Source organism: Stegodyphus dumicola, chromosome 5 (genome assembly GCF_044657685.1).
Source record: "Stegodyphus dumicola isolate Sdum_Otavi_A_Nest chromosome 5, ASM4465768v1".
Taxonomy (NCBI): Eukaryota; Metazoa; Arthropoda; class Arachnida; order Araneae; family Eresidae; genus Stegodyphus; species Stegodyphus dumicola.
In genome coordinates this window covers 133,480,463-133,493,195 of record NC_140772.1, presented here as the reverse complement: position 1 = coordinate 133,493,195, position 12,733 = coordinate 133,480,463, and the positions used below count along the sequence as shown (strand labels likewise).

Below are 12,733 nucleotides of genomic sequence, written 5' to 3'. Positions count from 1 at the left end.
GTATCCATTTTGACTACTTTTCTGCGTGATATTTGTACGTATGGACAGAGTTTATTCCAAAACAGATCGTAAAATGGATTCAAAATGAAGTTTTTCGTGACGTCTATACATACGTTTTTGAGCTATTCGTGTACGTATGTATCTCGATTACCTCAAAAAAGATTAGCCATAGAACATTGAAAATTTGCATGTGGGACTGTTATAACATCTGGTTGTGCATCTCCCTTTTTCATTGCAAGCTTAGATACCAAAGTATATGTATATTCCCCCCCCCTTAGTCGGCTTAAAAGTCCTTATAGTCATACACTTCTAATTACAGAAGCGTTTTAAATGACGGAAACATTCATGTTTTGGAAAATAATAATAATAATAGAAAAAAAAAAACAGTTTGGGATAAATAAAGAAATCTATCTTTTAAGGTAATCTCCAGCTTTCTGTACTTATACTTGACAAAGTTTCATACTTATTACTAAAAATAAAAATACAAGAAGTTGGACTCTCGTAAGGAAAAATATTAACCGGAATATTTAATTTTAAAATTTGCAGTTTTTGATGTCATTGCTTGGTGAAATCGGTTAATTAAGTTGGGATAATTCGATTAAATAAGCTTAAATGAAGTGCAGCAAAAATGTGAAGAATTTAGTAGGCACACAAGGAAATCATGTAATGCCCACATCAGATTTTTTCGCTAATTTTTCTTGTCGAAAGTGCAGAAAAAAGCATTTATAAATTACGTATTATCACTAGATTCTATTTTCAAAGATATGATAATTAATTTCAAGAAATATTCTTACACAGTATACTTTTCTAACGGTGAATATATTTTGCATTATTACCATAAATCAGAAATTTCTAAATAATATGCTAAAAGCGCGGGGAGGGAAAACATGCGAGTAGAAAAAGTACGTAGCTTAATAAGGAATGTCTTTATTTCTTGGCTAGATGCAAAATATCGATACATTGTTCTCAAGATTCAAATGAAACTGAAAACTGTATACACTTTTCTGAAAGTTTAACTCTTGATTTGTCAGCTGTCTTACTACTGAACAATTTACTAAGTACAAGTTTTTAGGAGTTCCTAGTATATTAAAGTTGCTTTTTACATCAAATGATATTTAAATTATCTTTCAAGTATATTAGAAAATTAACCTCTACATGCCGTTTGAAGGCGATATCATCGCCATTAGAAAGATCTTTTTGCACTGAAATAAAAAGTCTTAAAAGCTCTCGGATTTTATATTACGTAGTTTTCATTTACACACACATACACATTTTGAGAGCATTTGGGTTAACCCTCGTTTGTTCTAAAAAATCTTTAAAAACATCATATCTTTAGAATTTCCGCTAGACGGTCTCCTGCGCTAAAGATAAAAATGTTTTATTCCGTACAATGTTGCCATTGCTCGCTTTGAAATCTAAAAATTTGTTGAAGTTTCACAAAATATAAAATAAATAATAAAACAAATTCCAAATTCGGGCTTCCAGGTGCCCATATTTTGGTACAGGACAACGTTATTAAAAATTTGATGGTTCTAGATACCGTTATTTTTTTCAGAACGCGAGAAATATACATACATCCACGCAGATACTTCATTATTTAATTTCTTTAAATATAGTACAGGACGATAATATTTGGTGGCAACAATTTGAAAAGTGATTCAACGGTTTCAGTGATTCGACGCAAAATTCCGTTTCGAGATTAAACAGGCCTTGTCGGCTAACATCCCTTTGGGCTAAAACGAATATTGGATGGGGGCATGTAAGCTCTTAATTAACAGAATCAACTGTATTTAAAGCGAAATAATTTCAATTCATGAACAGTCGAAATCACTTTAAGCTGAGCGTTTAGCGGAAGAGAAGCTATTCTAGTATTACTCATTAGTGTGCCGAATTAAAATGTTTTCCTTTTCTTTTGAGGTCTGAAAAATCTTGAAGTGTCGAAATCCTTTTCGACGATTGGTCTTCCAGTTGGTTTTTTCTGCTTCAGGTGCACTCCTTGACTCCATTACAGAGATTTTGTCTCCGGTTGGACTTTTAGATTTGCTTTCAGTTTTTCTATATTCCCACTGTTTGGGTTTCTACAGGCTTGTTTGCTTTTTAGTTTCCTAAAACAGAATATTAGGTCATTTTCCTGTTTTTGATGAATGCAGGGTCCGTCAGAAAAATGCATACACAATTTAATGAAAGAAAATTCTTTATTATATGTTAGTACTGAACTTAGGTTTAATACAATCTTACTACACCTCTGCCTGTACTGTTATTTATAGTGCTCATAACGTCAGAATAGTGGCAATGAACGGATAGATGCCTAGCACAAAGGCGAGCGGTTGCTTGATCAGTTCGCTGGGATTACTGCGCATGACAACGTTCAAGGGGTAAGGCATTTTCTCCCACTTTTACGCATGCCTTTGTAGTGTAACTAGGAGCATATTCGACGCGCATTCGAGAAGTCCAGGTTTCGAGTCCCGGCAAGGACATTACATATTTTTCACGCCTTCTGCTTCAAAATAACCTAATGACTCTAAAAGTGGCTCCCAAACCAAAAGGTGGTGGACGATAATTCGTTGCCACCTTTTTGGCAAGGGATTTGGAGTTTGTGACCCCTAATCCCGAGTTGTCCTTTAAGAAGGAGAGTGTAAAAGGAATTTTCTCCCTCTTTTCTGCATGCCTTCGTAGTGTAATTGGATGCATATTCGAGATGTTCAGGATTTAAGACTCGGCAACGGTACTGCACATTTATTTTTCATTTCACGTCTCCTGCTTCAAAATAACCTAATGACTCCATAAAAGTTTTCGAAGGTCAGTTTGAATCACTATCATATGTCATATATTGCATATTACAATCATGAAAGTATAGCTACATTTTGAGCAAACATCATACAACGTAATTCAATTCAATTTCAAACCAATACGCAGACTCGAACCCCCCTTTTTTTAACGGCACATGCCGTCTGTCAGAGATACTTTTATCTGACTAACCTCGTATTAATTCTCTCATAGATGGTCTCATAGTTTACAAAGGAAAATTTAGTGCTTATGAAATTTCGAGACCTGTTTAACCTCCCATCAGAACTGCATATATTTCGCCATTTGTTCTTGATTCATTGATATCTTTCAGATTGCAATCTTAATTGAATTAAAAAAACGTGGCATAACAGTTTAACATTAAGATCCAAATTAAAAATGAAATTCTAACATCTTTGCAAAGCTACGTCATCATACTAAGGATTTTTTCAAAAATGTAAGAATTTTGTTTTAATGAGAATCATAATAAAAACTAATTATGTAGTGTTTGCAAGAATAGCTGATGGGCTTCTAGAGGATTCGGTGAATTAGGAAATTCTCTAACCACTGATAAATTTATTAATGACTACAAAGGGTTCTGCTTTTTATATAATAACTATAAAAGCTCTGAAAAATTATTACAATTTCTAAACAATTATTAAGAAAGAGTGCAACCCTTTTTTATGTAAAAAAATTAATATTTGAAACATCTTCCATAGATGAATCAAATTGCTTATGATTTGAAATGCAATTATATAATTAAATAAGAAAAAATATGAAATTTAAAGACCTATACATTAACTACAATTATAAAAATTCGGACAGAGATTATTAAGCATAAAAAGGAAAACTATTATATTCAGTGAAAGAAACAGCACACGTTTTTGCTTGTCATTTGATCAATATTGCTTAATTATGTTAAATATTTTGAGTCTGAAGATTCATTACTCAGTATTCTACTAAAATATGTTTATTAGTGTAAAATATACTCACTTCTTTCTTGAGTGCCAAATTGAAAACCAAGGCGCATCCTCGATCTCTTATATCTGGTCTCTGTGATAAGAGGGCGTGAACGGCAACACGGACCGTCACTCGGCTGTTACTACAAGGCCTGCCGTCTTCTTCCCACTCGGAAATGTACGTCAACCAGTCGTAACTGCTACCGTTAGAGCACAGGTTACACATCTATGCAACATGTAAATAAAAAGAAGTTTCCTATTTTGCTAATATTTTAAAAATCAAGAAATATGTTTCAAGTAGATGAGTTATTTCTACTATATTTTCGAAGAGAAAAGGAAAACTTAGAATGCTTAATATACCTGAACAATGTAACAATACGAAAGTACAAATCTTTACGAGTGAAGAATGTTTGATATTTATATTTAATTCAAAAGAATTTTTAATTTTATTATACAGAAGAAAATCACTGTGTGAATATTTTGCGAAATCAGTAATGCATACAATATTTTGCCAGCCTGGCTCTCTAGGTTGTAAATATATTCTGAGGGATTATGCAAAGCAGAACGAAAAAAATCGTGTACGAAGGTTCGTAAAGAAATGAGAAGCACAATTTGGTTGGTATCTGACTATTTTTAGTGAACCATATGAATTACGGTATTTACAAACTTTAGATTTTATTTGATTATAGTTCAAAAGCTAAGAGTATGTAGACAAAATGCTTGTAAAATTACCCTTAAATGTAATAATAAAGACTGTAATGTCTGACAAAACTAAATCAACATATAACATGGGAAAATAAATTAGTTTACTAAAGAAAGCTTAAATGGCAAATTCATATGAATATGTAGACAATTTTAAGCTTTTAAATTTATCTAAATTTTAAAGTATTAAACTCTTTAGCATTCTAGAATCTAATACTTCCTATTTCTGCACAGCTTCCGATGCTATCGAATTTCAAGAATGTTTTCAGAAAAGTATACTGATCGTCTCACCTAAAAAGTAAAAATAAATCTTTATTTAAATTTAAAAAAAAAAAAAAAAAAATTGAAATCTTTCAAATTTTAACGGTCACCCGAAAGGGTTTGTTGAAGTGTTTTATACTCCCGCTGAGCTCGAAGACTACCAGCCTGCTGTTGAACTCACTCCTACTAACCCCCCTTTTTTTGTCTTTTTAATTTTTTTTAATCATCATTATCTTCATGCTTACGCCATATACAAAAATTTCAAAAGCAGTACAGCAGTATATGTTTAGAATTCCCGATGCAGCGTCAAGGTGCTGGCACATATTTTTTGGTTTTCAGTCTTTCCTCAGTTCATCATATCAATGTTCAGTTTTCTTACTAAGATGGATATATACAACTTTTTTTATTTGGTCTTTTTATTATTAAATTTTTGTGAGTTTATTTATTAAATATCACGCTCTTGGCACTTACTCCTGATACAACTCAATTCAACAGGAAATCGCAAAATATTTAAAAGCAGCATGTCTTTAGAATTTCTGATAGACAGTCTCGCGCGCAGGAGATAAACATTTTTCTTTTCGGTAAAATGTTGCTACTACTCGCTTTGAAATCGCTGAGTTTGTTAATAAAAAATTCGTTAAAGTTTCATAAAATACGAAATAGATAATAAACAAATTCGAAATTCAATATTCGGGCTTCCAGGTGCTTATGTTTGGGTAGAGTACTACGTCATTCAAAATTTGATAGCTCTAGGTACAGTTGTTTTTTCACAATGCGAGAAACATACTTATGTTCATGCAGATTCTTCAAACATAATACAGGGCGAAAATATGTAGTGGCAACAACATGAAAAGTTATACGCCCTTTTTAGTGATTCAACGCAAAATGCCGTTTCGAGATTAACATCTCTTTTGGGGTAACAATCTTTATATAAATAACCACCTGTGTATTATATTTTGGAATTGTTTACAAATATTAAGGCATTCCTTCGATACTTATCGGTAAAGAAGTGTAACATTGTAGAAGTTAAAACGTAAATTTTAGGTAGAATAATTTTATGCAGGCCCCCTGCTATCTTATAAGGTATTTCTCCCACCTTCTTGGAATGCCTTCGTGGTGTGGTGTTCTGCACGCTGAGTGCGTATTCCAGAGGTCCGTGGTTCGATTCCCGGAGAGGGCGTTGCTATTGCTCATTTTTCATCTTCCCTGCTTCCAAAAAATACCTAATGACACTACAGTGGCGCTCGAACTAAAAAGATGTTGGATGATGACTCTCCAAACTCAGGATTTGGCAACTGGGTCGCCTGAAAACCTCAGTCGCCCTTCAAAAGGGGGAGTGTATAAGGTAATTCTCCCGCCTTCTTAACATGCCTTCGTGATGTGGTGGTCTGGATGCTGGGCGCGTATTCCAGAGGTCCGGGTTTCGATTCCCGGCGAAGGCGTTGCTAATTTTTCAGTCTCTCCTGCTTCCAAAAAATACCTAATGTCTCTACAATCTTTTAAATCTCAAATAGATCTGTGGTACAAAGATTAAATCTACAACGTTTAAACTCTTATTAAGAACTTAATACAATTATTGAAAGAAGATTCCTTGTCAGTAATCATTTGATAAAAAGATCAGAATTTTAAGAGACGATGTGAAACTAACCAAGGCAGCGATTTCAGTCTGTTCGTCCTCTGGTAACAATTCTATGCGATAAAAATAACTCATAAGGTGATGCTTTTCTCGATCTTGATGTAAAAGCAAGATAACATCTTCTTTTAATGCAGCAGCCTGCATAACTTTCAAAGTCAGAATAGGAACTTCTTCGGGAAGAGTGCGATCATTAAGAAGCCGACCTAAGAAACAACAATGTTCAGTTAAATTTCATGTCAACAATTATCACATGTCATATGTGATAATCACCACAATGTCATATGTCCTATTATTACATGACATTATTCAAAATTTCAAATATCAAAAGAATAAAAATTCATTCCATCACCTAAAAATTATAAAAAAGTTCGAAATCTTAGGACGTTTCGTTTCTTTCTCAACCGTTATCCCAGAAAAAAGAAATAATATAAGAATGGTTACAGTTTATTTTAATGAACGTTTTACCTGCTGTTTTAAGTTAGAAGTTTTTTAACAAATATTTCACAGAAGATGACATTTTAGTGTCTAATTTTTTATATTTAAATCTCTTGTTTAATGCAGAGAACTGATTTACTTTTTTCAGCTTTGGAAAATTTATCTTTACTTTAGATTTACCTTTAAAGCTTGCCTCTTCTAGATTTCAGAGAGAAACGCATTCAGAGTAAAAGCGTCTTTCCTTTCCTCTTTTAATATGAGCACCAGTTAGATTCAAAGAACTTCTTTTTTAAAGAGAAAATTCTAAAACATTTGAACTGATATCTATTCACGCTTAATGAAACTTTACAGTTTATTAACTTTAAGTTGTACAGATTCTGTTAATTTTATTAACAGTTAAATTTTTGAGTTAAACTTCCTTTCCTATCGATTCTTACTTCAACTTACCACTTCCGGCCAGAACGTAGTTTTAGAATCACGTCTGAATGTTAATGAGGAAGAGTGGTATATAACCGCGAAGTTCTACAGGCTTAGTGAGAGAGATAGTTTAGTTTAGTGACGGATGACGTGGGCACCATCCCTTTACCGTTATGGTTAACTGGTAATAGCACCACGTCCACCCTTATTTAGAGACTAGTGGGACTACAGGTCATACTTTACAGTACTTACGATATCGTACAATATAAATAAACCATACAATTTCCTACATATGCATGATACAGTATATAATCAAACGGGATTATTAAAGCATAATGCTGGTGCGTATACAGTTAAAATGCAAAAGTTAAGATGTAAAATACTAAGTATCGATTTAAGTTATATGACTAAATAATATTATATTATTCATGCATAAAAACCTTAAAAAAATAAAATAAAAAAAAAAATAAAGAAAGAAAATAAAAAAAAATAATAATAAAAAAATACAATATCCTACATATGCATGATACAGTATATAATCAAACAGGATTATTAAAACATAATGCTGGTGCGTGTACAGTTAAAATGCAAAATACTAAGTATCAATTAATTATATGATTAAATATTATTATATTATTCATACATAAAAACATTCAAAAAATAAATAAATAAAATAAATAAATAAATAAATAAAAATAAGTAAATAAATAATGCGCTGTATATATATATACATAGAATATGCCATACAAAATAATACACATACACATTAGGAGCAGAATGTGGAATATAGAATCATACAAATACAGGATCAAGTCGTGAGGATCATTGAAAAGTACATACTTAATGTGCTTCACAAATTCAGCCATAAGTATCATTCATACAAATGTAAGCGTTCTGGAACAACAAAAACCAATAATGGTGTACCCTCATATTTGCTACAATACACTACACTGGTACAGTAATTTCTTATGAAATATTTTACTTTTACATTTCAGAGACATAAAATTTGATAGAATTTGTACTGAGTGACTATTTGAAAGGGTACGTTAAGACTGTGGTAACTAATAAGCAAAGTAAACATATTGTTTTTCATCGGGGGTGCATAAGATACAGTACAATGATCATTTCATTAGATCAGTCCGTTATAAGAATATCACTAAAATTTATAAATGTAGCATTAAACCAGAGTTTACCACGAAGATTATGTACTTTGCATCAATGCATTATGCCTATGAATGCTACACCTGGCACAGGTCTATTCCAAGACCTTTAACCTTTTCCATAACCTTGTTAATTTTATTAATCAAGTGCCTCTGCTTGATTAGAAATTTGCAAAAGGCTTGACGATTTTGCGAAGGGAATCTGATATGTAAGCCTTCTGTAAGAGGGCATTTTTCAAGGTAATGCTCCGGAGAGCCTAACTCTCCGCAGGTGCAAAAGCTGGAATCGCTTATTTTAAATCTCTCAAAATAAAGAGGAAAAGGGCCATGCCCTGAAATATAACGTGTCAGATGGGGATTTCCACAGCATCTATCTTGTGTAACGTAAGAAATATGGTAATAAGTAGACGACCAGTGGTACTATAATCCCATTCTTCTTGCCATTTACTGATTGCTTTGAGACGTAATGCAGATTTCAAATGTGAATGCGGCCAAGGTATGTGAATTTGTTCAGCAGCAATTCCAAAAGCGGCCTCCTTGGCGAGAGTATTTGCAACTTCGTTTCCATATTCACCCATATGTGCCTTTATCCAAGCTAAGTGGATGTCATGGCGTTGATATTTTCTAAGGTCTTGTTGAATATCTCTAATGATTTTGGATGGGTGTTCTGGATTACTAATCGCATAAATAGCTGAAAGGCTATCAGACTTTATAGTAGCCTTTAGGATTTGGTGGGTTAGCAAGTAGCGAATAGCTTGAGCTATTGCTACTGCTTCCCCTTGAAAGACACTGTTATTGTTAGCCAAATGGCCTTCCATCGTGCAATGACACTATTTTTTTGTAAGACAGCAAATGCGCTCTCCACATTTCCTTCAATTTTAGATCCATCCGTATAAATTACTATACTCGAGGGGCTACGGTATTCTGTAGGCGGGACATGTAGTCTAATGCCAACACCATAATCCGCAGGGTGAATGCTGTCAGATGTTAGTTTGGTTTCATATTCCTCCGAAGTAAAATTTTCTTCAGCAAATGCTATTGGCTTGTGTAGCTGTATTAACATTTGTCGTGTTGCTTCCTCATCAGTTCTAATATGCAGTGGGAGCAAACCAGCCAAGACATTTATTGCATCAGTGGAAGTAGTAATATATGCCCGAGTTATTCCTAAGGCAAAAGGGCGCTGAATAGTAGAGAGATGCTTGATTTTTCTCCTCTGCATAGGGAGAGCCCAAATTGCTGCTGCATAAGTTACTAACTTTCTACAACCGTTGTGTATAAGATCTTTTGAATGTGGTGGTTCAAACCCCACTTGTATCCATAAAATTGTCTTAGTTGTTTGGCGATGGCCAGGGTACGCTTTTTAATAGAGAGAACATGAGGAATTCACGTAAGTTTTTCATCAAAGGTAACACCAAGATATTTTAATTCTTTTACAATTTTGAGCCTCTGACCATTGAGTAGAATACGCGGTCTCCTTGCCAAAGAGCCTCCCTTCTTAGGCACCAGTAAAATTTGACACTTATTTTCTGCTATGACTAATTTCAGTTCGTCACAATTTCGCTGGAAAATTTGACAGGCCTCATTGCAGTTCTTTTGCAATTCTTCACGAGAATGTCCCTTGACAACCAAGGCCGCGTCATCGGCATAGGCAAAAATGTTCGTATGCGCAGGCCAGGAAGCATTGAGTAGCTTATTGAAGGTTAAATTCCAGAGTTGAGGACCTGCGCAGGAACCCTGCGGGCATCCTCTCGTCTGTGACTTTTCAATAATTCCCGCTGAATGTATAATCATTATTCTTCGATCCTGTAGATAATGATTTATAGTATTAAAGATATTGCTTGGGCAGCCAGAACTTCTTAGAGCCTGCAAGATCGCTGGCCACCATAAGTTGTCAAATGCACTCTTCAGGTCTAAGCTGATGAGTGCTGTATGGAGACCGTGATATTTGTTGTCCATGATAGCCTCTTTGATATCATGCAAAGCGTGTAAAGTGGAAGTTCCTGGCCTAAATCCATATTGCCTGGGACTGAGGATATTATTAACGTGTAGATAATAGCGTAGTCTGGTCATAAGGAGTTTTTCAAACAGTTTACCAAGAGCTAGAAGTAAACAGATTGGTCGGAAAGATGTGGGTTCCGCTGGATTGCGATCTTTTTTCAAAAACAACACCACTTGTCCGATTTTAAACGATTTCGGGAATGTACCCGTAACTAGCAATTTATTGAAAAAGCTAACAAAGATTGTTGGCTTGGCCAAAACGACTGTTTTAACGATTGCGTAATCAATGCCATCAGGGCCAGGGGCCTTTTTCTTTGGCAAATGCGCTAATATATGTTTTAGTTCTTTCAATGTAATATCCCTATCCGGTGGCACGTTGGTAGACATCTGTTCTGTACGTATAGTTTCTTGTTGCTTAGAATCTTCGGTTGGGTCATCCTGACTGAAGACGGAATCCAGGATCTGTATTAATGTTTCCCTTGTGTAGTCCTGAGTAAAATTTATTCGTGTAGGGATGTGTAACTGGGCAGGCCTAAACAGCTTTCCAGTCATAATCTTATGATGAATACCATAGATGTTTTGTGACTCTGTACAAAAAGCATGCCATGAATTGATTCTAGCCTGCAAAATTGAACGTTTGTACTTCGCTCTTGCCTGTTGATAAATTGGGAGGGTCTTAGCTGGAAGGTTTAGTCTACGCTCAGTCTTTAACCTTCGACGTAATGCGCGACATTGCCTCTGCTGAATACGAAGTTCACTACTCCACCAATTGATCGTAGTCAGTTTTTTAGTACTACGCTGTGGCAATATGTCATCACACGCTTGCTGTATACACTTTTGTAGAGTCACTGTGAAATTCTCCAATTCGTCTCTAGAGTTCGCTTGAGTTAGCTGTTGTTCAATACCTTCAAACAAATTCTTGACTCTAGTAGTAAAAGCACGTTTACGCCTACCGGGTAGGTTGTAACGACGAATAATATTAATTGTCGTCGGTTGCTCTATTGAAAAAGTAATGTAACGATGGTCACTTAAGCTAATTTCATCATTAACCCTCCATTTTTGTATTAATGGCGCAGCTGAGGCTGAGCTGACCGTCAAATCAGGCCAGCCTTGTGCGTAGATTCTGTCATATGTCGGAGGAGCGTCTGCTGTGTTATGTAAAACAAGATGATTAGCAGACAGAAAATCCTCCAGAAGGCTTCCTTTGTCATTCGTAGAAGCATACCCCCAAACCGTGTTGTGGGCATTATAATCGCCTGTAATTATTTTAAGAGGAATTTTAATCTTTTGCAGGGTATCTGTAAGAAACTGTGTAGTAGCCAAAATATCTGCAGAAGGAGGAGAGTATTGTGAGATAAAAAGTAAAGATGCTTCTTGTGCTTCTATAATGATTGCAACATTATCGCGTTCAATTGCTACGATAGCCGGAGACCATTTTTTGTTGCAGTTAATAATAATGGCCCTAGGAGGATATTCTACATTTCCTTGTTGATAAATTGTCCATTGCAATGGAACTCCCCCTGCAATTCCGTCTCGCGTGTAAGGTTCCTGAGCCATTATCAGGTCAGCACCAAATTCTGCTGCAAATTGTGCTAGTTGAACAACTGCTGCTTTTGCTCGCTGTAAATTTATTTGTATACATTTGATAGATAATGTACTGCATATTGTACCTTTATTTATGACGTTTGATAAATCAAGATTAGCAGTATTCTGTATTATCTCGGATTGACTGTACCTTGCGCTGGTATTGTGGGCATTCTGCAGCATAGGCTGGATGGAACTAGCTGTATTTGGTGCCATAGCGGGAGTTGGCCTCACCACAGTTGATACACTGTGGTTGTTGGGCTGTGCAATCACGGTTCCCATGTTCTTCTGCACAGTAGGAGCAATATTGTTTTCTACTTCTGCAGTCAGCTTGCTTATGCCCATATTGCTAGCATCTAAAACATCGCTGGAGGCCAATATGCTCTGAGACTCTATGAGCCTGCCAGCCGAGGAAGATTTTTCTGTGCTGCATGATGGCTGCAAAGCCTGTCGGCTCACACTTAAAAACCCACTTGATTTTGCCTTTACGACGTTCTTGTAATCGGAATAGAGGTTTAAAGGTGGAGCTAGGCATTCCAGTGACGCCGCTGAGTTCTGCGAGTACTTCTTCTGATTGTGTGGATAAAGCAAGTCATGGACGGTGCATCTTGGCTTACGTTTCCATGGACGGGTGACTTCCGCTGGGATATCTTGTTGTTGAAGCTGTTGTTCGAGGATTTCGACATCTTCAGTGGATTTACAGACAACCTCGAAACCTCCTTTGTTGAGCTTAGAAATTCTTTCTATACCTGCCTGTAGCTTGGAAAGTGGTACTTTAGCGTTTAGCTGCGCCTTTA

The 12,733-nt window shown here is 35.4% G+C and overlaps 1 protein-coding gene across 2 annotated transcripts in view; it reads right to left on the bottom strand.

The window, feature by feature from the left end:
- The window catches only part of LOC118196204 (uncharacterized), a 100,435-nt gene that overhangs the window by 8,486 nt on the left and 79,216 nt on the right, over nt 1-12,733 (bottom strand). For both annotated transcript variants that reach the window (XM_035367617.2, XM_085817079.1), the window contains 2 exons: nt 6,355-6,545; nt 3,778-3,969 (listed from right to left, as the gene is read on the bottom strand). In XM_035367617.2, coding sequence (XP_035223508.2) covers nt 3,778-3,969; nt 6,355-6,545 — 383 coding nt within the window. The remainder of the gene's footprint in view (nt 1-3,777; nt 3,970-6,354; nt 6,546-12,733) is intronic.